Genomic DNA, 23,875 nt, shown 5'->3' with positions numbered 1-23,875 from the left:
TCTGCTCGGAGGACACAGCCCTCTAAGATTGTGGTGCTGATTTGCAAGCTGGAGGCCTAAGAGCAGGCCTTACGGTAGTGAGGGTGGAGGTCTTCCTAAGACTTGCACTTAGGGACTCATTTTGAAGGAAGGGACTTTAAAAATCTGAGGAGGCAAATACATGGAAATGAGTTTCTGCTGGAGTGTCTTGTCCCATCTCTGTGACCCAGGTAAATCAGTCTGCCCACCTGGGTTAGAGTGCCTCCTCATTTCCCAAACAAACCTGGAAGTCGAGTTGCCACAGAACCACCCACAGTGGGTGCGCTCCTTAGAGAAAATGATTTTAGCCTTCTCTGAAACTCTTTTCTCCTTAGAACCAACTTCTCACCCTAGAATCTTTTCAGATCCAATAACTAGACTCCTGAGAACCAAACTGTACTTCATTTATTCAACAAATTGGTGAAACATCTACTAATGCTACCTGGGAGCATCTCCCAGGGGTCTGAGAGAAAGAGAAACAAATCCATCCCAGCCTGCCAATCACCTGTGACTCTCTTTAGAACCAATTTTGGGTTCCCTCAAACTGGCTTCTCAGACACAGTGAATAACCTCCAGCTTTCTTATCAGAACCAATTTTCAGTCATCTCAACACCAATTGTTCATCTCAAACTGTGTTCTCAGAACCACCTCTTCACTATTCTCAGGTCCACCTGACTTAATAATCCTTCCCAAATCAGTGATGAGGCTAGCAGTACCTTGGTGAGTGTTCCCAATCTTCTATGAATGATATAAACACAACTTTATGATTGCCCCCAAGTCTCTATAAAACAGAAACCCTGAAGTGGTAACTGCTTCCAGTCCTATTTCAGCAGCTTCAGAATTTCGTTCCCTCAGATTTGTGATGACTCCCCGGAATTATCTCCTCAGAACCATATTTCTTTCTCTTCAAAGCCAGATTTCATTTTTGGCTAATGAGACTGCCAAGGTCCTTAGAATTTTCTTCTCAGAAGCATGTTGGTTCTATCCAGAAACACTTTTTTCAACGTCCTCAGACCCAACTGTCAGGCTCCATAAAGCTGTTCTTTTTAAGTTATTCACCCATGTACCACTGTCTTATGGGAAAATGTATATTTTCTTCTTTTTAAAATAAAATAATTTTTCTTCCTGATTACAAATATACTTATTGTGAGGAATACAGAAAGTCTTACCTTTTTCACTTTGACCACGAAACTCACACACTGGTGGAAGGAAGATAAACTGGTATAAGCTGTCCCGAGGGCAATTCAACAATGTGCACCAATAGCCTTATAAAAGTTCATGCCCTCTGACCTAGCAATTCTTCCAGGAGTGCTGTTAATTACAGTATTTTTGGTAATGGAGAAAAACTGGGAACAACATAAATGGCCAAGAGATGATGGCTGAAATAAATTGTTATCTGATGGGATATCATTATAAATCATGTTCTAAAATAATTATTAACCTGAAAAAATGCCTACAATATAATTTTAAGTGATAAAATAATGTATAAAACTTTATATGGCATGATTTCAATTTTATAAAATATACACATGTGCACACACATACATCAAATGTTAATGGTTGTTACTTCTTTGTAAGTTTATTTATTTATTTTTGAGAGAGAGGGAGAGAGACAGCACAAGAGAGGGAGAGGCAGAGAGAGGGAGAGAGAGAATCCTAAGCAGGTTCCCTGCTGTCAGAGAGGAGGCTCAAAACAAACTGTGAAATCATGACCTGAATTGAAAGCAAGAGTCAAATGCTTGACCAAATGAGCCACCCAGGTGCCCCAATTCTGATGGGTTTATGGAAACTTTTTATTTCATTTTTATACTTTTCCTTATTTTTCAAGTAAGTAGGTATTTTTTTAAGTTCATTTATTTGTTGAGAAAGAGACAGAGAGAGCAGAGGAGGGGCAGAGATAGAATCCCAAGCAGGCTTCACGCTGTCAGCACAGAGCCCGATGTAGGGCTAAGTCTCATGAACTGTGAGATCATGACCTGAGCCAAAATCAAGAGTTGGATTCTTTTTTTTTTTTTAATTTTTTTTTAACATTTATTTATTTTTGAGACAGAGAGAGAGCATGAACAGGGAGGGTCAGAGAAAGAGGGAGACACAGAATCCGAAACAGGCTCCAGGCTCTGAGCTGTCAGCAGAGAGCCCGACGCGGGGCTCAAACCCACGGACCATGAGATCATGACCTGAGCCGAAGTCGGACGCTTAACCGACTGAGCCACCCAGGCGCCCCAAGAGTTGGATTCTTAATTGACTGAGCCACCCAGGTGCTTCTGAGCAGAAGAAAATCATTCTAGGGGTGCCTGACTGGCTCAGTCAATAGAACTTGAGACTCCTGATCTCAGGATCATGAGTTCAAGCCCCATCTTGGTCATACAGCTTGCTTAAAAAACAAAACAAAACAAAACAAAATATTGTATGCCTTAAACTTTCACAGTGTTATATATACATATCAATTGCATCTTAAGAAAGCTGGTAAAAATGTAAAAAAGACGGGCACCTAGCTGGTTCAGTACGTAGAGCCATACATCTCTTGATTTCTGAGTTGTGAGTTCAAGCCCCATGTTGGGTGTAGAGATTACTTAAAAATAAAATCTTTGAAAAAAAGGGAAAAAAGGAAAATCATTCCATTTATGAAAGAAAATGAAAAAAATAAGACTAAGAAAATAATTATTTTTTAGAATCTGGTGTGATGTACAGGTCTTCATGAAGGTCCTCTGATAGAGTATTCTCTCCCCCTGCAGTGATCTGCCCCTTCATTTGTAAGGTGTTAACGAAGAGTGCTAAAGAAAAAAGAAAGATTTTCTAGAGATTTAGGGCTCTAGGTCCTTTACTATGTGGACATAAATTGGCTGTTTCCCTGTAGGTGGGTCATCTATTGGGACTGACAGGATGGAAATACCAGAGAGCTGCTACTGGCTTCTAAATTTGAGGGATGTAGGTTTTTTAAAAATCAGGAATGGTTGTGATTTTATTAACTCTCTGAGCTCTCTCAACTATGTCTTAGAGAACTCTTGAGATCTTAACCCACCATTGAATATCTCTACCCCCATTTCTTCCCCCCCTTTTTTTAAATTTTATTTTTTATTTTTTAAAATTGACATCCAAATTAGTTAGCATCTAGTGTAACAATGATTTCAGGAGTAGATTCCTTAGTGCCCCTTACCCATTTAGCCCATCCCCCCTCCCACAACCTCTCCAGTAACCTTCAGTTTGTTCTCCATATTTATGGGTCTCTTCTGGTTTGTCCCTCTCCCTGTTTTTGTGTTATTTTTGTTTCCCTTCCCTTATGTTCATCTGTTTTGTCTCCTAAAGTCCTCATATGAGTGAAGTTGTATGATTTTTGTCTTTCTCTGACTGACTAATTTCACTTAGCATAATACCCTCCAGTTCCATCCACGTAGTTGCAAATGGCAAGATTTCATTCTTTTTGATTGCCAAGTAATACTCCATTGTATATATATACCACATCTTCTTTATCCATTTATCCATCGATGGACATTTGGGCTCTTTCCATACTTTGGCTATTGTTGATAGTGCTGCTATAAACATGAGGGTGCATGTGTCCCATCGAAACAGCACACCTGTATCCCATGAATAAATGCTTAGTAGTGCAATTGCTGGGTCATAGGGTAGTTCTATTTTTAGTTTTTTGAGGAACCTCCATACTGTTTTCCAGAGTGGCTGTACCAGCTTGCATTCCCACCAACAATGCAAAAGAGATCCTCTTTATCCGCATCCTCACCAGCAACTGTTGTTGCTTGAGTTGTTAATGTTAACCATTCTGACAGGTGTATTTCCCCCTTTTTTTTTGAGGGAGTGAGAGAGAAAGAGGGAGAAAATCTCAAGCAGGCCCCACCCTCAGCGTGGAGCTTCATGCAGGGCTTGATCCCACAACCCTGGGATCATGACCTGAGCCAAAATCAAGAGCCAGAGGCACAACCAACTGAGCTACCCAAGGGCCCATTCCCACTTCTAATATACAATTCATGCATACCACTAAGCTCAGAGCCTTTCTCTTAAATTTCTTTCTTCTACTTATTACTGAGTTGATATTAACCAGGTGATCTTGTTAGTTATTCTTGGATCAGACTGCTTGCTTTGTTGTGTCCTAACTTAGTAGCCACATAAAGGGACAAGTGCAGGTCTGGGTAACTGGGCTATCCAAAGTCTATGCTGCTCCTTCAGCCCCCGTCTGTTGTCCAAAAAACATTTATCAAATACCTACTTTATGTCAGACCCTGAACATGTAGAGATAAACAATATAGAGTCTGGGGCAGCACAGAGTTGGGTGTGGGGGAGATATAAACATAAATAATACCTTACAGTGTGATGTATCAGAAGCACGTACAGAACAGGGAATGGCTAATTCTGTCGAAGAGAAGGAGACATGTGTAAAGGGTGTGAAAGAAAGATTGGGAGTTCACAGAAGGATTTGCAGGCAAGGATTTAAAGGCAAGGGAGTCAGTATGTTCAGAAACCAGTGAATTACTGGCGGCCAGGAATCAAGGAGAGGAGGGTGAGGAAACAAGGCTGGAAAGGCAGGTCAGGACCAGATTTGGAAGCTTGTACTTTTCCTAGAGGCAACAAGGAGTCAGGTGTTGTTAGAGGGAAGATCAACAACTTAGTATGACTGTGTTTCTTGGTGTATGAAAGGCTATACCACTTCCTGGCTCCTTGGGAGGGTCCTGGTGCCCTTGCAATTTAGTTATTGCAATAATAACAGTAGTGATTACAATAATTTGGGCTGGTCACTTCAGATTGTGCATATGTTCTTTAATTTCAGCTTTTAATAAAGTAGGAGTCATCTCAAATTCAACTATTCAATCTCAGCCCATTTTCCTTCAAAGAAGATAGACTTTTTTTTTTTTTAAAGTCTATATATATATTTTTTTTATTTCAACATTTATTTATTTTTGGGACAGAGAGAGACAGAGCATGAACGGGGGAGGGGCAGAGAGAGAGGGAGACACAGAATCGGAAACAGGCTCCAGGCTCCGAGCCATCAGCCCAGAGCCCGACGCGGGGCTCGAACTCACGGACCGCGAGATCGTGACCTGGCTGAAGTCGGACGCTTAACCGACTGCGCCACCCAGGCGCCCCGAAGATAGACTTTCTAAATATACTCCAATTTAATGGATAATCCAAACCTCATATATATTTTTTAAGATTTTATTTCTTAAAGCAATCTCTACACCCAGTATGGGGCTGGAAATCACAACCCCCAAAGAGTTGTATGCTCTACCGAGTGAGCCAGCCAGGTGCCCCGTAAGTCTCATATTTTTTAAGTTTTTAAACATTCACAAAAGTAGGAGAGAATAGTGTAATAAACCTCTCTGTATCTATCAAGTAGTTCAACAACTGTCATTTCACAGATGGTCTAGTTTTGTCTCTACCACCTTCCTCTACTAGCACACACTGGATTGTTTTGAAGCAAATTCTGGACATTATGTAATTTCATGTGTAAATACTTTAGTGTATTTAGTGTATATATATATATATATATATATATATACACACACACACACACACATATATATGTATATATATACATACACATATATATATACACACATATATATGTATGTATATATACATACATATATATGTGTGTATATATATATTTAAGTTCATTTATTTATTTTTGAGAGAGAGAGAGAGAGAGAGAGCACACATGAGCAGAGGAGGGGCAGAGAGAGAGAGGGAGAGAGTGAATGCCAAGCAGGTTCCCAATGCGGGGCTCAGTCCCATGAACCATGAGATCATGACCTGAGCCAAAATCAAGAGTTGGACACTTAACTGAGCTACCCAGGTGCCCCACTTAGCATAATGTTTTTAAGGTTCATTCCTGTTACACTATTCATCAATACTTCATATCTGTTTTTTGGCTGAATAATATTCCATTGTATGAATATACCACATTTTTGTTTATTGATTCATCAGTGGGTGGACGTTTGGATTGTTTCCACTTTTACTTATTACAAATAATGCTAATGCTATGAACATTATGTACAGATTTCTATGCGAATGTTTTTAATTCTCTTGGGTGGTCTCTTTTTGTGATGTTAAAAATAATTGGTGGGCTTAAGTATTATTGGTATTATAAAGTTCCTTCATTCTTTGACCCAATAGAATCCCTGATGATTGATGATCCTTGTCTAAATCCTTACCCCACAGAGGTTACAAAATGGTGATTTTATTATTCTGTCATTCCATTTGCACTTATTAGCCAAAATTTGACAATAAAGACTTTAGACTAAATCAAGTTGTTAAGGGTTCCTTGGCTAGTTCAGTCAGTAGACCATACAACTCTTGATCTCGGGGTTATGAGTTTGAGCCTCGCATTGGGGTAGAATTTTATTAATTAAAAAAATTTTTTTTAATCTTTATTTATTTTGAGAAAGAGAGACGGAGTGTGAGCAGGGGAGGAGCTGAGGGGAGGGAGACACAGAATCAGAAGCAGGCTCCAGGCCCTGAGCTGTCAGCTCAGAGCCCAAACCAACGAACCGTGAGATCACAACCTGAGCCAAAGTCGAACGCCCAACCGACTGAGCCTCCCAGGCACCCCTAGAATTTTATTAATTAAAAAAAAAACAAAAACATAGCTGTTAAAAAAAAAAAAGGTCAAGATAAATACTTGCCTGTTTTCTTTCTTTTATCAAATAATGATATTTTATAATTTCCTGTATGGAATCTTAGTAATTTCTGGATCCCTACATGGTCAAGTCTCTAGGTGGAGTTACAAATAAAGAATTATAATCCTGGTGGCGCCTGAATGGCTGGTTGGTTGAGGGTCTGACTTCGGCTCAGGTCATGATCTCGCGGTTCACGGGTTTGAGCACTGCATCAAGCTCTAGGGTGACAGCTTGGAGCCTGGAGCCTGCTTGGGATTCTGTGTCTCCCTCTCTCTACCCCTCCCCTACTCGTACTCTGTCTCTGTCTCTCTCTCAAAAATAAATAAAACATTAAAAAAAAAAGAATTATAGTCCTGGAGCCAGAGAATAAAAATGGTATTTCAATCTCTACTTGAGGAATTACAGGGGATCCATTTAATTCTCCATAGTGACCATTGATAAAATTCTTCCTAGTTTTCCTTTTGCAACCCATCTCTTTGTCTCCTTCCCTCCCTTGTTCTTTTTTTTTTTTTAAGTTTATTTATTTTGAGAGAGAGTGAGAGAGCATAGGCATGCTTGTGCATGAGCTGGGGAGGAGCAGAGAAAGAGGGAGAGAGAGAATGCCAAGCAACTTTCATGCTCAGCATCGAGCCAGACAGGGCTCAATCCCACCGCCTTGAGGTTATGACCTGAGCTAACCTCAAGAGTCAGATACTCAACCGACTGAGCCACCCAGGTGCCCCACCTTGTTCTTTATTATACAGATCAATTTAGCCTCTCTGCCCCAATTTTTCCTTCTCCCAGCCTCTCAGGCCCTACATCTCATTCTCTGTCTCTAACCAGTAATGACCCCCTTCCCTTCCCTAGCATTTACGATTCTACATTTTAAAAGATCCAGGAAGTGGTCTGGCAAAGACCAAACTTTATTTATTTACAAATTTTTTTTTTTAATGTTCATTATTTTTGAGTGAGAGAGACAGAGCATGAGTGGGGGAGGGGCAAAGAGAGAGGGAGACACAGAAACAGAAGCAGGCTCCAGGTTCTGAGTTGTCAGTACAGAGCCTGATGCAGGGCTTGAACACACAAACTGTGAGATCATGACCTGAGCTGAAGTCTGACGTTTAACCAACTGAGCCACCCAGGTGCCTAAGATCCAACTCTTTAAACTAGAAAGTGGGATAGGATTCTAAACTGTAAAACATTTCGTGGATGGGCAAGAGGAGAGAAAAAAATGGAGGAACATTCATACTAATAAGTCTTATTATCTTCACGTGTATTTTCTGCAGTGAACATGCATAAAAAAGACATAAATGGAATAAAAAATACATAAAAAATATTTTAAACATAAAAGAGATGATAGGGAAAGAAATGAGTACTATACTTTCTCACTTTCCAGTTCCCCTTCCTCTCTAGATAGACTGACTGCTGCATCCTTGACATTCCAGGGAAAGTGAAGTGGAACCTTTTCTCTGACTCAGGATTTCAAGTGTTTCCCACCCCCACAGCCCTGCAGCATGGGTGGGAGTGGTGGAGTTGGCTCCTGTAACAGGCAGAGGAGCCTTTGGGAGAGGCCCCAGGGAGCCCGCCTAGCTGGAGAGGCTGCCACTCTGTGGTCTCCCTGATTGATTGCTGGGTTCTCCAGACTCTTCTCCAAAAAGTACCTCCCTTGGGCATTAAGGAGCCCTCCTGACAGCTGTTCAATTTATGTTTTTTGCATCTCTTCCGGAAATGTCAAGGCGTGGGGAAGGTAGAGAAGCCCTCTCAAGGTTCCTTCTTGCCTTGGGAATCTGGATTGAATGTAATGAGAGCCCTATGACACAGGGCCCATGTTACCCTGGCCCATCTGTCTAGACCCTAGAAATACTCTGGTGGCAAGTCTGAATTAAAGCAAGTGAACATTCTTGGCCAGGTTTTTGCCTGTGTGGCCAGCACTACAGAAATGTAGATGTGGGCAGATTTTTGTGGTTTCAGCCTATGTGAGAAGGAGCCCTGGAAGATGTGGAGAAGCCTTGGTGTCAGCAAGGCCAAGTAGTCAAGCCCACATGCTCTAGAGTCACACATCAAATTGTAATCCTTTACTCTGCCACTTATATCACTTAGTGATCACAGACAAGATCCCTACTTCTCTGATCCTCAGTTTTCACCTGTAGAAAATGGCCACAATGGTTCCATCTCATTGGTTTGTGGTGAGGATTATATAAGATAATGTCTACAGAGTGCTTGATCCACTCTCATTAATTGGGAGCTATTTTTATTGAGGAGCTCATAAACCTCAGTTTCCTTATCTCCAAAACAGGGATAACGGTGGGATCTACCTGAGGGAAGGGATTCAGATAATAAATAAGGCATGGTCAGCACACTATAAATAAATATTAACACTATTAATACTTCCTATGTTGGGGCACCTGGGTGGCTCAGTCAGTTAAGCGTCCGACTCTGGATTTCAGTTCATGTCATGATCTCATGGCACATGGGTTCGAGCCCCACGTCAACTCTATGCTGACAGTGTGGAACCTGTTTGGGATTCTCTGTCCCACCCCCCTCTCTCTGCTCTTCCCTCACTCTTGCTATTTCAACAATAAATAAAATAAACATTAATAAAAATACTTCCTATGTTTTGCTTGAGGTCATTACCTGGTAGTACCCTCCTACTGCTTTCTTCCTCACCCTGTTCCAGTTGCCAGTACTCTTCTCATTTTTTTGGACAGAAGACTTGCAGAAAGAAAAATGATACCTATGAAGTAGCACATGAGGAGACCATGAGGAGATCCAGGAGTCTCTCTCCCTCCTGAGACCTGCCTCCTCTTCTCTCCCACCACAGTCAAATCCAGGCTTTCCTACTAATGTCTCTCCTGGGCAAAGCTCTTGCCCAAGGGTTCATTTTAGAGTCTTCCATAATCTCGAGAGGATCAGTATTAATCTTCCCCACCTACAAAATGAGTGACAGCTCGAAGCCAAGTGCTTCCCAGCCGGGGAAAAAAATGGAAGTTTCCTTTTTTTCTGTGTGTCTCTCTCCCCCTCCTTTTTGCGGGGGAGCTGAATGTGCTCACTCTGGAGGGACTGAGGGAAGCCGGGGCTGGCTGTAATGCAATTTTGCCTAGACGAAGCTGGCAGCTGGGAACCACTTTCCCTCAGCTTGCCCTCTGCCGGGGAAACTCCATGACGAGACAAGGCAGCTGGCAGGGGGAAGCCTCAAGTTTGAGGCTGCTGCTGCTGCTGCTGCTGCTGCAATGCCACACAGAGCCACACAGGACCTCGTGGCCATGGAGATTGATGCTAATGCCCATTTTGTTCCTGTGGACCTCATAGAAGGGCAGTGCCTTGGGTTCCTGGGGGAAGGATTTCTCAGTAGCAGGATAGTAAATACAAAGGAACACAAAACCTAGTAAAAAGTGCAAGATTGGGAATCTGAAGACCAGGGTTCAAGTCCTGATGCCACCACTCCATGGCCATGTGATTTTTGGTCAAGTTGCATAAGATCTTTGTTTTTAGTTTTTTTCCATTTGTAAAATGTCCTAATACCTCTCTCATAGGGACTGTGGGAAGAATTAGTTGAAATAATGTATGTGAAACTGCAACACAGGAAATGGTTAATAAATATTCATTTATTCCACAGAGGGATTGAGGAGAAAGGAAATCACTGGATTCTGGAGGCTTTCTGGTTTATCAGCTTATTCTACAGAATTAAGCACTGGGCCTCATACCATTTGTTGGGTGCCTGATTTTAGTGAAGATGTGTGTTTACCATTCACTATGAGATGTCGAGAGTCCCCCTAAATATTCTGGGCCTCAGAACTGGTTTCTCTGGGCGGCAGAGGATCAACATGTAGGACAGAAGGAACCTGTTCTTCAGAGATCCAATCAGCGTGTGCCTTAGGCCCTTTGCTGCTCTCCTGAACCAAACCTCCTTTTGTGCCACCAGCACCATGTCCCCATTCTGGAGGAGGCCAGAATGACACAGCTACATGTCACCCAATGATCTACAGTGCAGGGAAGGAGCTATGTCCCTGCTGGAATTGAAAAACATCCTTGAGGGCTGCAACTTTTCTAGGGAAGGTTACCATGCCAACAACAGCCTCCTTGCCCAACAAGGATGAAAGGAAACAAGGCCGTGGGTGACACACATCTATTGTGTATGTCCACAAACTTGCCTGGAACCTCTTAGGGTTGCAGCTCAGCAGGATGGGACTTCGACTGAGAGGCAGGAAGATTCAGGTTAGATATAAGTGGGACTCCAGGACAGGGAAAACTGATGAGGGCAGGGCAGGGACAAGGGAGGATTGGGAAATGTATTTCTGAGATTGATACCCATCTCTTGCTGAAATGTGTGGGTGTGGTAGTGACAGGCTGTGGGAGGGTACGGTGTCCTAGATACCAGGTTCTGGCTGTGATGGGAACTTCAACTTCCTATAAGTTCTTTTGCCCTTGCCAGACTGTCCAGGTCACCTATGCTCTGGGAGTAGGTAGAGAAGAGCAGCAGCAGGGAAGACAGGTTATTTGGGTGGTGGCTGAACTGAGAAAGTGGGGCATTAGGGCCACACACACTTCTGGCAAAGGTATCATATCTTGGCAATAAGGCCCCAGAGATGCCAAAGAAGGGACAGAAGAATGGCCAACTACTCAATCCCTTCATATCTTCTCCCACCTCCCATTTGGGAAAGCGCACCGAGAACTGAGGAACTGACATCCGTTCAGCATTTACTCAATGTCAGGTACGTAATGCACACACAGGCTCCATTTCATTTATCATTACAGCCTTGCAAATCAGAAATTATTTTCTCCATTTTACCTATGAGGAAATTAAGATTCAGGAAAGGGAAGCACCTTCCCAGCATCAACCAGTTGGTAAGAGAAGCTGGGATTGGAGCCCTCTCTATGTGAACCTCACAGACTCGAAGGGAAAACTCTAGACCTTAAAGTTGCCTTATTTTCTTCTGGAACGGTCTCTTCTGAAGCCGTCAGCTCCCATACAGCCTTTCATTCAGGCTCCCCAGTAGCTGGCGGGGAGGGGTTTAAGGGACACAGACCGTAGGTGACTGGGAAAACCGCCCCCCCCCCCCCCGCCCCCAGCCCTTCAGTTGTTAGGGTGACAGACTGTCACTGCGGGCCTGGCTCGCTCGAGGAACTGCTTAACTGGTGTCCTCTCATTTTGTCCCCACAACCCTCGGAAGAGGAATCTGAGACTCAGAGACAAGGTGCTTGGCCCAAGGTCACAGAGCGAGGGCATGGTGGAGCTGGGAATCCAGCTCGGCTCGGCCAGGCGTCTAAGCCGGGCTGGATCCCCCGCCGCGCCGGCCCCCGAGAGTCCCCTGCGGCCCCCCCATTCCTGTGGCCCGGGCCCGAGGAGTGGGATGGAGTAGGAGGGGTGGGGTAGGGGGCGCGGGCCGCGGCCGGGGAGGGGCCAGAGGCACGGGCGCGCGGCGGGGGTGGTGCGGCACAGGCGCCGGAAGTTCGCTCCATTCCGGGCGGACTGCCCGCCCCCGGCCCATGCCCGCCCGCCCCTCGCCATGTATGGCGCTTCCTCCCCGGGCCCTACAAGGCGCTTCCTCCCTGTCCTAGGCCCATACAAGGCGCTTCCTTCCCGGCGCGTCTGGCAGACGGCCCGCGGGCGGCTGTGGGCGGGGGCTAGCGGCCAGGGGATCCGCTGCCAAGGAGGGGGCGGCTGGCGGCGCTGGGAACGCGCGGCCTGGCCTCTTCGCGGCCGGGCCTGGCTGAGGTAAACGCGGACAGGCGGACTGAGGAGTCTGTATGTAGGCATGGTGTCTTGCTCCATCCCCAGGTCTGAGGTTCCCATCGGCTCCACCGGTTTCATTTTTTTGCCTCCTTCTTCTTCCCCATTTCTGAACACAGCACGCCTTGCTGGAGATCCCTCCGCGGTTGCCAACCCCGGGCCTGAAGCCCCAAATCCTAAACAACGGTGTGAGGGCCTACCGCTCCTCCCTCACTGCTCCCCTTATGTGTCGCAAGTTGGTGTTTATTTGTTCTTGCCGCCCTCCTTGCTGTTTCTTGAGGCTTCCTGCCTTTACTCAAGCTGTCGGCCCTCCCTGGAGTGCCTTTCCCAGGTACAACTGCTACTCATCCTTTACCTGGTTGAGACATGCGGCCTTTTGGAAATCCTTCCCGCCCCCGACTCCTAGGCACGTTATGCACTTAACACAGTATTATATACCTTTTTATTTATTGAGACTGCTGTTTGATCTTACTCCTCTTTGCATTCCTGGTGCATAGCTCACTGAGTTATATCTGTGTGAGGAGAAAGGGGAAAGGACCCCGTTTTTAGGCCAACTACACCGTTTTTTAGGCCGTTTCACCTTGGACAGGCGTCCCTGACTTCAGGCTGGGCCCCTAACACGCTGTGCGGTGCATCCTGTAGTCTGGAAGTTTGTGAGCCCCAGAACTCTATCTACATCAATAGTCTGACTCTGTAGAGAAAATTAGAGGGATGGTGTGGGGTCAGCCAGAGCTGGGGCAGGTATACAGCTGCAGTGGGGATGAGGTCTGGAGCAGGGCACACTGGGTGCCCCTACCACCCAGAATGGCCTTTGCTCAGCCTGACAATTCTGGTTTATCCACTGCAGGAACCAGCAAGTCCTTACAGGCCCTTCCAACAGCACCTCCAGAGATTTAAACGTGGTTCAATCACATGGTTACTCTGATCTGTCTGCCTGGAGATGAGCACAGGTCAGAATGAGGGACCAGACCTCAGCACAGACCAAACCAGCAGCAGCAGCTCAAATGCCACCCTCCAGCTCTTCCAGAAGTGCAACACATCATCAACGTACAGGCATTCTGGTGGACCAACCCGTGAGACCCTGACTGTTCTGCTTCAGGTGAGGCAGGGAAAGAAAAGCTCAGCAGGGAATATGCCCTAGAAGGGGCTTCTAGCACCAAGCAGCCTCTAGACTTGATCACTCACAGGTTTCCAGTTTTTTGGTTGTGCACATGTGTGTATATGTGTGTGTGTGTGCGTGCACGCACGCACACACACACACACACACACATACACACACAGTGAATAAGGTCAAAAGATAAGGAGCTTTGTTGGTTTCCCTGACTCCAGGTGGGCTGAGTGCCTGTGAATTGGATGCATGGAGAGGAGATGATCTCTGAAGTCCAGGACTGAGGGTTTAGGGGTTAGCTTTTGGGGAAAAAAACTGGGTTTCACGGCCTGGACTGCACACCCAGGGCCTAGGATTCTGCTGGCCTTGTTTTCCCTTCTAAGGCTTCAGGCTCCTAGCAGCCTCCTCTTCCCAACTATTGTCTGGGATTGTGGGTAATGTAGTCCAGGGGCCAGCTTCTGTGTGGTGCTTGTTCCTGCCCTCCCCTCCTCTCCTCTCCTTCCCCCTTCCAGCCACCACCCCCTTCTGCTCCAGGCTGAGGGCAGCACTGGGTGAGAAGGCGGTGCTTGCTCCTGCAGGGCTGGGAGATCCCCTGCTGGAAACCAACTAGCTATTTATAGCTGAGCCTAGCAGAGGGGGAAGGCCTGAGAGAGAAACCAGGGAGCTCCAGCAGCCTCCACTCCAGCTACAGAATTTACAGGAACCCCAGGCCTCTGCTGGGCGGGTCTTGTGTTCTATTCTGGGTGAAAGGGCTTTGAGCCTCAGAAAGCCCTATGAAGCACTAGGGATACTGGGGTTGCTCCTTGCTTTGAGAGAGTGAGGCTACTACTTGGGCCTCTCTAAGGGTGGGGATATTTGGAACCCGGAAACTGATAAGCTGAGATTTTTGCAAAAAAAAGTCAGTGTGACACCCAGTATGATGGTCACCTAATACTTATATACATTTTTCTTCTCAATTGTTTTCCTGTGCTTGCTTTCTCAACCAAGTTATTATCTTTAAGGACAGGAACCAAACCTCTTGTCGATAACACCAATGCTGTCTTCATGCTATAACAAGTGATCTTGCCAAAAGGAAAAACCAAACCCTCCCTACCAAGAATGGGTTGGGTGTGATTTTTATTCCCACCACTACCCAATCTTTCTCCCAGTGCCCTGTGCCTTTCTCATCGGAGCACCAAATTTTTACTTGACTGGGTTCTTCACTAGATTGGGCAGTCCTTATTGACATGGATGGGTCTGTCTTGTTGACTACGATAGCCCCATTGCCTAGCATCATAAATAATTGATGAATGAATATGAATGAATGAATATGAGACTATGATAGCCAGTACTGTTTGTGGAGTACTTGATACATACTTGTCACATTTATTTATTTATTTTTGAGAAAGAGCATGAATGGGTGAGGAGCAGAGAGAGAGAGAGAGAGAGAGAGAGAGAGAGACTCCCACATGGACTCTATGCTGACAAATATGGGGCTTGATCCCAGGGACTGTGAGATATCACCTGAGCCATAATCAAGAGTCTGAGGCTCAACTGAGCCATCCAGGAGCCCCTTCACTGTTACATTTAATCACAGGGTTTTACAGGTTGGAAAACAGCTCTGTTTAAGTATCTTTCACCAAGATCTTGCTAAGTGGTAGAGTTGTGATATGAACTAGTATCTGACTTCAGAGTATTGCTTAGCCATGGCAAGAGGTTGCCTTTATGCTGGCACCCAGTAGGTACCTCTGGCTCCCAAGCAGATAGATGGGTGAGGTGGTTAGATGAGGTGGGCAGACATGGTTGACCTGGCCTGGCCCCATGACACAGCTAGTGCAACCAGCCAGGAGAGCTGCCAGGGAATCCTCAGAAGCTTAATGAGAAAGACCTACCCTTATCTGCCAGAGAGAAAGTTCTGAGGCAGGTGCCATGGGGGCTGGAAATGACAGACAGGCTCTGAGGGCTGAGCATTGGTGTTGGGGGGCTCCTCAGATGTTACCAGGGACCTCTTGTTTCTTGAGTAGATTTTTTAGTCCTCTTCTTCCTTCAGTAATTTTCAATAGCATTTAACTTGTATGTGACCATCTCTTCTTTTTTATAAATATTTTTACTTATTTTTGAGAGAGAGAGACAGAGCACAAGTGGGGGGAGGGGCAGAGAGAGAGAGAGGGAGACACAGAATCCGAAGCAGGCTTCAGGCTGTGAGCTATCAGCATAGAGCCCGAGGTGGGGCTCGAACTCATGAACCCCGGGATCATGACCTGAGAGGAAGTCAGATGTTTAACTGACTGACCCACCCAGGTGCCCCTGTTCATCTCTTATACCCTCTCTCTCTTGGCTTATATGTTTTGAACAATGTTCTAGTTGGATATTAAGTGCTTCAGGACTCAGCCCCATGCTCTCTTCTCACATATAAAACAGATTTCAAGTTTGAAAAACAAATCTGAGTTTTCATCTCCTTGCTTAAAACCCCTGAATGGCTTTTCATAATCTTTGGAATAAAATTTCAAATTCTCAGCAAGGCCTTGAAGCTTAGCCTGTTCTGTGCTTGCTGGCCTCTCTTCCAGTTTCACATTCTATCGCATGTCTCCTTCATTCTTTGAGCTTCTTCCACACTTCCACACTGAGCTTCTTTCACCTACCTCCTTAACTATACTCTATCCCACCTCCCAAGTGTTCTCACTTTGTTTGGGATCCTCTTCCTCTTCTTTGCCTAGTTAACTCCTTTGTGCTCAGTTAAAGCATCAGTGTTTTTAGAAAAGCTTTCTCTGGACTCTGGCCAGGTCAAAGTCCTGTGCAACAGGTGTTAATTGTAATAGGGATTTCACATTCATTGGGGTGGTCCACTGGCCTGGAAACCCACTGGGATGGCAGTTGTGTGTTTTTTGCTTCTGACTGTAATGTAGGGTCTAGCACAATGCTTGACTGGGGTAGCCACTTATTTTATGTAACAAATGGAATAAACTGTTAAACTTGAACGAAATGAAAGAGAAGTTAAGCAAGGTTAAGTTAAATTATGCCCAAGGTCATGCAGTTAGTAAGTGGCAGAGTGGGACAATAGTCATCTGGTTCCAGTCCCTGTGGTCTTAACTTTCTGACCTGTGCTACCCCTCTACTTGTTAAGTACTTTCTGAAAGTAAAGGGAAAGGGAAGAAGGGAGTAAGGGTATTTGAGACAAAGGGATTCCCTGTCTCCACTCAGAGTTGGAGATTAAGAATTGGAGATTAAGAATGAAAGATTAAGGGGGGCTGCTGGGTGGCTCAGTCGGGTAGTCAGAGAAGACTCTTGATTTCGGCTCAGGTCATGATTGTAAATTGGAGCCCCAAGTGGCACTGTCAGCGAAGAGCCTGCTTGGGGTTCTCTGTCTCTTTCTCTGCCCCTTCTCTGCTTGCTCTCTCTCGCTCTCTCTCAAAATAAATAAATAAACTTTAAAAAATTTAAAAGAATGAAAGATTAAGATGGTAGCTGTCCTTGTGGTGAGCATAGCAACTATAGAGTTTTGGAATCAGTGTATTGTAAATCTGAAGCTAATGTGATATTGTTTGTCAACTGTATTTCAGTTAAAACAAAAGAAAACACTGGAATAGGATAAATAGGTCTGGAGGAAAAAAAAAGAAAGATTACATTCTGCCAAAAGAGATATATGAATGGCCAATAAGCACTTGAAAAGATGCTCAACATCATTAGCCTTCAGGAAAATGCAAATGAAAACCAGAATGACATCAGCAATGAACAATCCAAAAAGGAAATTAAGAAAACAATTCTACAGTAGCATTCAAAAGAATGCCTAGGCATAAACTTAACCAAGGAAGTAAAACATTTGTACACAGAAAACTACAGAACGCAGTTGAAGGAAACTAAAGACCTAAATAAATGGAAAGACATACTATATTTGTTGATTGGAAGACTTAATATCTTCAAAATGATAATATTACTCAAACCAATCTACAGATTCAGTGCAATCTGTATCAAAATTCCAGTGGTCTTTTTGCTGAAATGGAAAAGCTGATCCTCAGATTCATATAGAATTACAAGGAGCCCTCCCAATGCTTCAGTATGTTCACCAACCTGGAAGCTCGCTGAACCCCATAATTTAGGGGTTTTAAGGGAAGCATCATTATGTAGACATTGTTGACTAAATCATGGACCATTGGTGATTAACTTACCCTCCAGCCTCTTTCCCCTCCCTTGAATTGAGACTGAAAGTTCCAACCCTGTGATCACACTTTTCTGCCAACCAGGCTCCATCCTGAAGCCATCTAGGGGCACCCAGACACCAATTCATCTCATTAGCATACAAAACACTCTTATCACTATGCAAATTCCAAGGGTTTTAGGAACTGTATGTATACCTGGAACTGGGGACAGAAACCAAATATATATAATTAAAAATTCTTTAAAAAAATAGATTTTTAAAATAACTTTTTTAACATCCATTTTTTGAGAGAGTGTGAGGGGGCGAGAGGGGCAGGGAGAGTGGGAGACAAAGAATCTGAAGCAGGCTCCAGGCTCTGAGCTGTCAGCACAGAGCCGGATGTGGGGCTCAAACACACGAACTGTGAGATCATGACCCGAGCCAAAGTCAGATGCTTAACCAACTGAGCCATCTGGGTGCCCTTTAATACATATTTCTTATTGTATCATACTCCTCAACAATAAAAAGGAACAAACATACAACAACATGGATGTATCTAAAAAATTCATCTGAATGGAAGGAGCTAAGTCAAAGAACCGTGAACATATAAAAGGCTACATAGGGGTGCTTGGGTGGTTAAGTTGGCTGAGCATCCAGCTCTTTGGTTTTGACTCATGTCATGATCTCATGGTTCATGAGATTGAGCCTTGAGTTTGGGCTCTGCACTGAGAGTGAGGAACCTGCTTGGGATTCTCTCTCTCTGCCCCTTCCACACTCGTGTGTGCGCTCTCAAATAAAATAAACTGGAAAAAAAGTACAACCAAAGGAAAAGACTACGTATTACATTAGTCCAGTAATACAGAGTTTCTAGGAAAGGGCAAACTGGAGAGACAAAGCTGATCAGTCGTTGGCTAAGGCTGGGAGTGGGACCAGGATTGACTGCAGAAGGGCACAGAAAACCTTTTGGGGGTGATAGACACTGGATTATGTTGTTTGCATAACTGTACAGATTTATTCCAGAGAGCCATTAAACTATATTTACAGTGGACAAATTTTTTTTTTTTTAATTTTTTTTTTTCAACGTTTATTTATTTTTGGGACAGAGAGAGACAGAGCATGAACGGGGGAGGGGCAGAGAGAGAGGGAGACACAGAATCGGAAACAGGCTCCAGGCTCTGAGCCATCCGCCCAGAGCCTGACGCGGGGCTCGAACTCACGGACCGCGAGATCGTGACCTGGCTGAAGTCGGACGCTTAACCGACTGAGCCACCCAGGCGCCCCATACAGTGGACAAATTTTAATAGTATATAAATTATACCTCAATAAATAGACCACAAAAAAAAAGTGATAGCAAGATGAAAAAAATCAGTGTCCTGAAATCTAAGTGGCATCCTGGCCTTTGGATCAAGACAGGACCAACTCATCTGCCTCTCCAAACTCACTTCTCATGTGTCCAAGCTGCCCTGCTGCTTCCCAGGTGGGTCAGGCACTCCCAGGTGATGTGGGAGCCACCCTTATATTCTAACACTCCTCCCTCTGTCATTCCTTGCTAATTGCCTCTGCCGCTGAAGGGGAGGGATAGTGCCTGTGTTGTTCACCGTGTTCCAGCATCTAGCACAGGCGCAGCACACAAGAAATGTCTGTAAAAGCTTGAATGGAAGATTTATATCAGGGTTAATCTAAGTGTCATTTAAGAAATAGAGGAGGCAGTGGGCTCTGTCTGTGGAAATAGAAAGCTAAGGAGACTGGGTTTCTAAGGCCCTTTGCTCAGTTCCCCAGGGAGAGTCAGAGCCCCTTCGGTGCTACATCTCTTTGTAATCAGATTTTGACACAGGTGCAAGGGAGGGCCTCTAGTGCTGAGCACGGGAATGCAACTTCATCTAGAGGAACTTTACTTCCTCTTCCCTAGGTGACATGCTGCCATATTACTGATAGAGTCCTCTTCTGCAGGCTTTTCAGTGGGGATTGTATCATGAGCTGGTTGTTCCATTTCCACCCCTTGGGGAGCCTAGGCTGAGAATGTACTTGGCTCTGGACAGCCATGTAACATGGGGCAGGTGTCCCCACGTCACTCCCATGATTTTTCCTCCTTACCTTAAACTAAGCTGTCTCCCACCTACCTTCCTCCCAAGTAGCAGAATATCCCTGCATCTTTGCCTTTACCTTAGAAGATCTTTGCCATTCCTCAGAGAACCTCTCTCTGAAGTTTTCACTCTTCTTTCTTAGTCTTCAGCGTTCCCTGGGAAATGGATTTACCCTCTAGGTTTCCTTTATGTGGGGAAGGAGAACTGAGCAGAAGGGGCTGAGCCCAGTCAGGGTCTCTCGGCAGAGCGGAAGAGCAGGAAATCTGACAGGGAAGCCTAGATGGAGCTAATTTGGAACCCTGGGGGCTGGAGAAGCAAGTTAATCTACACACTCAAGCCAACCCTGACTCACAGGGAAGTGACTTCAAAACAGCTTTCATAACCCCTCTGGATGTTGGCCACCTTCCCCCTCCCCAATGTCTTTGGCATCAAGCCACTCTCTGATCCTCCCTTTTCTCATCCTTAACAAGGGGAAGAATGGGGTTGTGATGAAGAATAACAAGACCATCCATGTGTTAAGAGCAAAGAATTTGTAGCTGTAACGTCACGTGTTCATGTTGGCTTTGCTAATCTGCTGCACAAGCATAACAGGTCATTGGGTTGCTCTCTCGGCTTCAGCTTCCTTCTGTCTTTAAAAAACAATTTTTTTTAACGTTTATTAATTTTTGAGAGACAGAAGAAGACAGAGCATGAGCAGGGAAGGGGCAGAGGGAGACACAGAGTCTGAAGCAGGCTCCAGGCTCTGAGCTATTAGCACAGAGCCTGATGCAGGGCTCAAACTCATGAACTGCGAGATCATGACCCGAGCCGAAGTCGGACGCTCAACCGACTGAGCCACCCAGGCGCCCCCAGCTTTCTTCTGTCTTTAATGAGATTGGATTAGCAACGTTAATTGGATTGGAGTAGCAAGGTCCCCTTTAAGTACTAAAATTATGGTTCCTTAAGAAGTGAAAGTATGGAGCAATAGAAGAGCTGTGTGTGACTGTAGACAAAGGACTAGAGTGTCTAATGATACTCTTGTCCTGAGAAAGGGCTCTAGGCTCCCAGGTACAGCTCTGCCTCCTTCCCGTCATGGCTGAGTTGCTCACTAAGCTAGGGGTCAAGCGATCCCCAAGAAGCCCTGTTCTTTACATGGCCTCATCTCATCCATCCAGCAGCACCAGACCAACCCCAAAGTGTTTTTGTTTTTTTTTTAAATATTTTATTTATTTTTATTCTGTAGAGATTACACCCAATGAGGGCCTCAAACTCACAACCTTGGGATCAAGGGTCACATGCTCTACCAGGTGCCCCCACTCCAAAGTGATTTTATCTCTGTGGTGTGTGACAGTAGCTCCTCTCTTGGCCCTGCCTCTGCTCTGCTTTCCAGTCTGGGCCCAACTCCCAGGCAGTCCCCCAGCCCCACTGGCTGACTGCGTAAGGATTTCTCCTGAGCTGTAAACCCTGTAGCAGAACTTCTAAATTACGACCTCTGAGTCAAACCCACATTCTCAGTGAAAACCAAACTTGAATGAAGATTCAAACCAAAGTTGTTTTAAATGCCTTGTGAACCAGTTTGAACCTAAGCACTCATTATCGCACTATTCTATAATGGATGTTCATGATGACTCTAAACTGTTAAAGATAAATGATCCGTTTTTCTTTTACATTTCTGAAATTTCAAAACCTTCCTTAATGAATTCGTCTTATTTAAAATCCCTTGATGCTTCAATATATCTATCTCCTAAGAAAAAGGGTATTCTCTTACATAACCACAGTAGAGTTATCAAATCCAGGAGATTTAAGATTGATACCATACTTTTATCTATAGTCCATATTCCAATTCTGTTGTTCTACAGATGACCTATTAAGACCAGGGACATTTGGGGAAAGAAGTTCTAAAATATCCCCAAAGCAATTTATTCATCAATTGAAAGTCCTCCAAAAAAAGAGCAGGGACAGATACCCTAGTCTCTGAGAAATTCCATTATGTGTGTACATTCTTCTATGAAGGTGCTGGATCAATTATAGGGATCTTGTACAGAGTCCAAGGGAGCTCTTTTTATCCATCCTCAACTGTAGTTGTGCTGGGCTGACCAGTCAAAATGCTGTTGGGGAAAGGACAGGATTGCTAGATGGGTGCCTTTGAAATGAATTTGAGCTGTTGATGGTCTCTGAAAGCACAAAGGTTGGTGAGGTGAATCCACAAATCTTCTTAGCAGTACTAGCAATGGTCCTGTCCCTTTGTATTCCCTTCTTGAGTCATGAATGACCTGCAGTTACATTGGCTTTGTAATCAATTAGACTTGAGTCCCAAATTTTTCCACTTAGTAGCTTATGAACTTGAACGTGCAGATATAAAATATCCACCTCATTGCTTTTCTAAGGATTAAATAACATGATGATGTGACATAGCATTAGCGTTAACTATTTAACCAATGTTGGGGATTGCAGTTATTTTACAGATTGGTAGCTCAAAGCCCAGATGGAGACTCTTGAGTTCTCCTTGGTGTTCACTCATCCCTACATCCTTTAGTAGTTTGCCCTATTTCTCGATATTTTAAGGGCAATCAAGCTGTCTGAGCTTGTCAAGATTTAATGCTCATCAAAAATCTCCCCACCAGATGCAACAAATTTATCCCACCGCCAGTATCCTTAACTCTAGCACCATCTGGCGGTTGCCAGTGTAAACTCACCCTAGTTACTTCCAGAGGACCAAGGTTGGTAGTGGTGGCACTGAGGATCAGAGCAGCTCCCGTCTGAATCTTTGCAAAAGCATGTCACATGCCTTCAATCCTTAACAATCCTTGTGGAGTAGGCATTATTACAGTAGGGAAATCGCTGTTCAGAGACATTAAATAATTTGCCAAAGTATCACTGGCAGGATTTCTACCACAGTCAGAAGTGAGATTTGCTTGCTCGCCATGATGCTGTCCTTATGGCTTTAAGGCTGCAAAGTCTCTTCATTCACAGATTTCCTTACCCTGATGGGGAAACTGAGGGATAAGAAGGGACTTACCTGAAAATCACAAGGCCAACTAATGCAACGCCAGAATGAAATGTATGTCCTAAAAATTTGACTCTGACCTGGGCTCTTAACTGAAACCCAGGATAAGCCTCCCAAAACGAATTTCAAACTATACCTGAAACCACATTCACAGACAGGATTTAGTTACCCAAGAATCCTGGAAATGAAATGTTTTCACATGTACCTCTAGTTCCTGTTGTCCAGCCATGTCCTCAGCAACTCTGGCATCCAGTGCTTCTATACTCCTTGGCTGGTCATTTCCTATGTCCCTGGAGGCACAGTCCCACTAGGGTGGGACTTGGCAGGTGGGAGTCCCAGCAGGCCCTCAAATTGGCAACAAGGGAGAAGCTGGCATGAGGCTTAAATTCCACTTTGGCACTCAGCCCTAAATCCAGTGTGCTTGTCTGGGAGCGTCGCATGAGAACCAGAGCCAGAGAACAAAAGATGGCAAGCGCTGCAGGCCCAGACAGGCAAACACAACAGCCCACACACCCAGCACCAGTGTGCTGCCTTCCAACTTTTGACTTTAGCAGCACCTAGGGATGCATTAGGAGGAAAAATTATAGATCTCCACCATGCACAGGCATGTCTGCCCTTCCCAGAGGGTGACTGGGTTTCATCAAAGCTATCCTCTAAATCTGCTGGAAAATGGGCAAAAGTATGCTAAAAAGTACCATTACTGGTCAATTTTGTTAAATACGTTTTCTTAAATCTGGAGAAAGCAAATCACGGATCACACCTTGACTTTTTAAGTAGGCTTTCTAAACCACCAACTAGGAGGGCTTAAGAATCTAAATCTTTGAGAAAAACAAAATTATCTTCTCTTGACACAACCTGGAAGGCTTGCTCTTGGATGAAGTTATTTATTACTCTCCTACACAGTACCAGGTATGCAAGATCAAGGAGGCTTAGTTTCTGCTCTTCCATCTGGACGATCCAAAGGTGATGAGATGTAGAAAGAGAATCAAATGTGGGATTAGGCCTGGGGTAAGATTTGGCTTCACCACTATAGGGCTGTTGTCTGATGTCTTTTGGCCTGTTTCATCACTTGTAAAATGGGCACAACATGTACCTCCATGAAATGTTGAGTTGCATGGCATAACATACTTGAAACAGCTTTTTAAAAAGAGCAAGATTTCCCTTCGGTGGGCATGTAGAATAAGGGAAGCTACAAATTAGTTTCACCCCAGCAACTTGAACTTTCTTCT

The 23,875-nt window shown here is 44.6% G+C and overlaps 1 protein-coding gene across 2 annotated transcripts; it reads left to right on the top strand.

Annotated features, from left to right (window-relative positions):
• Positions 1 to 12,103: 12,103 nt before the first annotated feature.
• On the top strand, positions 12,104 to 21,515 carry LOC147584438 (uncharacterized). 2 transcript variants are annotated; one of them, XR_015249862.1, is made up of 4 exons: positions 12,119 to 12,339; positions 13,202 to 13,453; positions 17,002 to 18,619; positions 18,864 to 21,515. XR_015249862.1 is itself a non-coding variant. In XM_086702948.1 (2 exons), exons 1-2 carry the CDS (start codon positions 12,131 to 12,133, stop codon positions 13,296 to 13,298), a joined length of 306 nt encoding a protein of 101 aa, XP_086559074.1. In that variant the 5' UTR covers positions 12,104 to 12,130; the 3' UTR covers positions 13,299 to 17,332. The 2 variants fall into 2 exon arrangements, 1 of the variants encoding a protein (XP_086559074.1); XM_086702948.1 differs by lacking the exon at positions 18,864 to 21,515 and having other exon boundaries at positions 12,104 to 12,339; positions 13,202 to 17,332.
• Positions 21,516 to 23,875: the final 2,360 nt, after the last annotated feature.

This window comes from Puma concolor, chromosome A1 (assembly GCF_028749965.1).
Source record: "Puma concolor isolate L17-30 chromosome A1, mPumCon1.1.hap2, whole genome shotgun sequence".
Lineage (NCBI taxonomy): Eukaryota > Metazoa > Chordata > Mammalia > Carnivora > Felidae > Puma > Puma concolor.
The sequence above is the reverse complement of the archived record's forward strand: the minus strand, read 5'-3'. Positions and strand labels throughout refer to the sequence as shown.

Coding starts and splice junctions, on each gene's coding strand:
- LOC147584438 (XM_086702948.1), top strand. CDS start 12,131: ATGTATGGCGCTTCCTCCCCGGGCCCTACAAGGCGCTTCCTCCCTGTC. Junction 12,340..13,201: donor CGCGGCCGGGCCTGGCTGAG/GTAAACGCGGAC, acceptor TATCCACTGCAG/GAACCAGCAAGTCCTTACAG.